This window comes from Vigna umbellata, chromosome 1 (assembly GCF_029865625.1).
Source record: "Vigna umbellata cultivar VRB3 chromosome 1, Vumbellata_1.0, whole genome shotgun sequence".
In the NCBI taxonomy this organism is placed as follows: domain Eukaryota; kingdom Viridiplantae; phylum Streptophyta; class Magnoliopsida; order Fabales; family Fabaceae; genus Vigna; species Vigna umbellata.
The window spans coordinates 6,951,301-6,955,844 of NC_142165.1; the positions used below are offsets into that span (position 1 = coordinate 6,951,301).

The 4,544-nt window shown below is 33.4% G+C and overlaps 1 protein-coding gene across 2 annotated transcripts; it reads right to left on the reverse strand.

Annotated features, from left to right (window-relative positions):
• Positions 1-563: 563 nt before the first annotated feature.
• Positions 564-3,972, reverse strand: LOC124825644 (glutamine synthetase N-1). 2 transcript variants are annotated; one of them, XM_047298312.2, is made up of 12 exons: positions 3,808-3,968; positions 3,646-3,685; positions 2,983-3,086; positions 2,807-2,855; positions 2,587-2,693; positions 2,394-2,481; positions 1,971-2,099; positions 1,769-1,843; positions 1,630-1,683; positions 1,391-1,428; positions 1,128-1,287; positions 564-901 (listed from the first exon to the last, which is right to left on the reverse strand). In XM_047298312.2, the coding sequence occupies exons 1-12, from the start codon at positions 3,879-3,881 to the stop codon at positions 749-751; spliced, it is 1,071 nt and encodes a 356-aa protein (XP_047154268.1). In that variant the 5' UTR covers positions 3,882-3,968; the 3' UTR covers positions 564-748. The 2 variants fall into 2 exon arrangements, with proteins under 2 accessions (XP_047154268.1, XP_047154269.1); XM_047298313.2 differs by lacking the exon at positions 1,128-1,287 and having other exon boundaries at positions 564-841; positions 3,808-3,972.
• Between the last annotated feature and the right edge of the window lie 572 nt (positions 3,973-4,544).

Here is a 4,544-nt window from a genome sequence, read left to right on the forward strand (position 1 = left end):
CTATTAATGATATCATGGTTAGTTTTATATGAAAAGTAATTATAGAAGTAGAGATACTCTTCTATTACGTTTTATCATATTTTGATTTGAATAAAAAAAGACATGAAACACAGCGAATTTCAATCTTGGGGCTTTCTTAATACATGTTCTGTTACTGTTTGGTTTCGTGAACTTTGGCTTTAAGAGACATGAACTTTATTTATTTTAATATATTTTGGTATGCTACAAATCAGAGTTGTTAATCGTGTACGTTGTAATCCCGAATCATGTTAGAACCTTAGTTAAAAATGACCATTGTAAGCATATATTCACTTTAACCTTTTCTTTTTCTTGTCTCCTTCTTATTAAGTTGGTCCCTTGGATTTTTTTTTTTCAATTACAAAACAATGTTGAGTTTGAAACACATAAGATATGTACAGTTATTAAAGTTGAGTTTGAAAAGCCGTTGCAGTATCGATCAACAGACATTTTAGACAGACGCAGAGATAGAGATGCGCATGCACTTTGTTTGGTCAAACAGAAACCCGAAATGCTTCACGAAAAGAAATTCGAACCGAACAACATAACACAAATACTTGAAAGCCATACCATTATTATTCTAAAACTTAAAACGTTCATTGAGGGAAGGAAGCAACAATGCCTAACATCAGGCAAGCTGGTCACAAAACAAGAGCGCACACAGAACAGAAATGAACAAATTGATAATCCTAAATCGCAGAAGCCCTTTGTGGTTGTGTTTTTAGGTTGCTTATGGTTTCCAAAGAATGGTTGTCTGAGCAATCATGGAAGTGACGACGTAAGGGTCCATGTTAGATGCAGGCCTCCTATCCTCAAAGTATCCCTTCCCTTTCTTCTCTGTGTCCCTCCCTACCCTGATTGAAGCACCACGGTTCGCAACACCCTGCATTCCCACATCAACACCGCCATCAATACATTAACATAATAACATTCAATCTTTTCATTTTCTGCCTTGTTTCGTTAACAATTCAATAAACTACTACTACAAAAATAAAACTTTACTATTAGTTCAATAACTTAATATTTAAAACACTAGTAAAACATCATACATGTGATTACCTCTACAAGTTTAAACAAGTTTGTTTCCTTAATATTGGTTTATGGCTTACCCATATGAAGGTGTTCATGTCCGCTGTCTCGTGTTTTCCTGTCAAACGACGTTCATTGCCTTCTCCGTAAGCAGCAATGTGCTCCTTGTGCCTTTTTTCCAACTTGCTGATTGCTTTTTTGATGACTTCATAGCCACCATCGTTTCTCATGGACTCGGTACTGCAACATTATATATACATATCATCCACTTGCAAGCATAAAGTAAAGTGACATTATGGTATGTTAATCACTAACTACCCTTACTGTAAGTAACCATGATTACCTGTAATTCGTGTGAGCACCAGCACCATTCCAATCACCCTGTTGTAAGAGCATAACCAAAATCAATAAGCATAGACCAAAAAGGAGTGTATATACATGTTCAATGTTAATTTACTTAAAACTAATTTTAACCGTATGTTTTGATTATATATAGAGTCAAGATGACCTCAATTTTTGTGGGCTACAGAGGGACAAAAATGTAAGTAGAATATAAATTCAAATCGGATTAGTATTGTTCACCTGAATCGGTTTAGGATCAAAGGAAAGTACCACTCCTGCAATCTCAGTTATTCTCTGGCAATACAGAGAGAAAACATTTACTGAAATAATTTTAAGAAACTAGTGGTGACCAATTTGTAGCTACTGAAGTCTTAAGTACCTCCAAAATGTAACGGGCAACCCATAACTCGTCAGCAGCAGAGATGCCCACCGATGGACCAACTTGGAATTCCCACTACCCATCATGAAGAATAATTGATTTAAGAGAGTTGAAATTGTAAAACAACAATACATTAGATAAAAAAAAACAAAAGGATATGAAATATAAGGGTAAAAAAATTTATGAATATATTTCAACTTACCTGACCAGGCATCACTTCTCCATTAATTCCACTTATGTTAATGCCAGCATAAAGACATGCTTTGTAATGGGAGTCAACAATATCACGCCCGAAAGCCTTGTTAGCACCAATACCACAATAGTACGGTCCCTGTTGAGCGAGAAAAAAAATACAGAGAATGCATGAAGCCATAAGTCATTATCAAACCGTTAAAAAGTGAATTATAGCATAAAAAAGCCAGCGACAAAAAAGACGATTAAGATTAAGTTAGTTTCAAAAGTTAATAACCTTTCATCAAAAGTCATCAATAAAATGTGTACATTATTAATTAAAAGCTTAATTATTTGTTAATAATGAATGTCACAACGGACAAACTTTATACCCATGGAAATCTACACCGGCAACAAATCTTCAATTTGAAAGATTGAAGAAAGGAATTTTCACCTGGGCCCCAGGAAAACCACCAAGAGGCCATCCAACAGGCCACTGAACATCTTTCTGCAACAAGGTATATTCCTGCTCGATGCCATACCTGTTTGGAGATCATAATGTGACGTTTTATTCGAGAAAAAAAAGAATAAAATCATAGTAAAAGCTCATCAGAAACTGCAAAGAATTCACAAAAGATATATTCTACCAGGGTTCTTCAGCAACAACATCAGGATGGCTAAATATCTTTGCCGCATTATGTCTCTTGTTGGTAGGGATGGGTTCCCCAGCAGGAGTGTAAGCGTCACACATAACCTGAAATCGTTTACAATTGTAAGATATTATAAAATGTTTACACCATGGAAACAAGTTTAAGTGATGAAAGACGTGTTCATGACAGATTAAACAGTAGACAAGATGAAACATACCAGGATATTGTTACCCCTCCTGAATGGATCCCTGAAAATTGTTTGTGGGCTGTTGTATTGATTAAGATACTCAACATTAATGACAACATTTTGGAAAATAACCAATCTTAAACATGTAAGAGTACAAAATTGCCAGAAAATGAAGCAAAAAAGAAAGAAAAAAAACAGATACATACTATAAGATAACTTCACTATCTTGCCCAGGAGCTTGACCTGTGCTGGAACCATCGTAGTTCCACTTTGGAAGTTTCGAAGGGTCTTCAACCGGTCCAGACAGAGTCTAAAATCCAAATTCATCATTACCAACCAGCAAAAAATAAATAAAACTGAGATAAATCCATACACTTTTCATATTTCTCTGCAATTTGTACTTAGTTTTCTTAAAAATCTGTAAACCACCGATAAGTTCTACAGTTTAAAATAAATTTTAAAAAATAACTAACGAAGAGTATGGTCACACTGTAAAAACAAATACTATTAAAATTTGAAAAATATAAAGCAAAGTTTTAGGAAAATCAATCAGTTGCATGCTTTACGCGAAAATCATTTATTAAAAACATAACCCACCAGTGTTCTCAAGATACTGCTTAAACAGTCCAAAAGAGAGATGGTGATTGAGTAATTAAAAGCAGAATCTTTTTTAATGAAAAAATAAAAGTCCATAAAAACAGATTTAAAAATCATAACAAAACATATTTTTACATATTCCAGTTTTAATCAGTAGTTCAACATATGCCTGATAAAAATATATTTAAAAAAAAAGTACTAAAAAAAAATTATCAGACAAAATCAAATAAAGTTTTTTTTTTCTCTTTTGGTGCAGAGGGTGAGTAAGTTACCCTTGCTTTGCTCCTCATGTCTATGCCAGATCCACCAACCCTAAACGTGGAGAAAATAGAAGAAGCAATAGTGAGTGAAGATATGATGCTACATCGCAATGGTGATTTTGACGTGCAGGGGAAACAGAGGACGTGTGAGTGTAGGAAAAAACAAGCACTAACCATATGTACTCGGCGATCACCTTCTCCGTGGAGTCGGAGAGATTAAGGTTAACAAGATCGGAGAGTGACGACATCCTCAAGAAACCAAAACTTTCAGCAGAGACTCTTTGCAGATAATTTTTTTCTTTCTCTTCCTTTCAGTGCGTGGATACAAAGTTGTTGCAGTGGGTTTTATAGTGTTTGTGCTTGTGCTAGCTCCCAGTTTCTAAACCAAGTAATAAAACCAAGATAAAACTGTAACAGAATGCGTATTTTCACCTGTAAGAATAATATTCTTATATTTTGAAAGAGCTTAAAGAAAATTGTAGATGATCTTATATATAAATATAAATGTAGTTCAATAGTGACTATTTATTTATTGCATGTTATTTAAGCTAGTTCAACATGTTATTTAAACCCCAAAGGTCATTTCATAGATTTTTTTTTTTATTTATGAAAATGGTTATTAAATTTTGCCTTTTCATCTTTAGTAATTATCAAATACTTATATTTTTCTCTCACCGTTAAAAATTATAATTAATATTAGACGGTACAATATATTGGGCAAAATATTTTAAATACTTCTCTAATTATATTATAGTTCATATATATGATTAAACTTCAAATTATATTTTAGTGAATTACCAATTTAATCTCAAAGGGAAAGATTGAAATTCAGACACTTTAGTCTCTTGAAGAAATAAATGTTTATGAAACTTTACTTCATGGTTCGTTTTGACTCCTTCCTAAACTAATAC

What these genes read in the sequence shown, in the direction of transcription:
- LOC124825644 (XM_047298312.2), bottom strand. Translation starts at nt 3,881, where the DNA reads ATGTCGTCACTCTCCGATCTTGTTAACCTTAATCTCTCCGACTCCACG. An exon ending in GATAGTGAAGTTATCTTATA is followed by an intron (nt 2,856 to 2,982) that starts GTATGTATCTGT and finishes TCAATACAACAG; the next exon opens with CCCACAAACAATTTTCAGGG. An exon ending in GTTGTTGCTGAAGAACCCTG is followed by an intron (nt 2,482 to 2,586) that starts GTAGAATATATC and finishes ATCTCCAAACAG; the next exon opens with GTATGGCATCGAGCAGGAAT.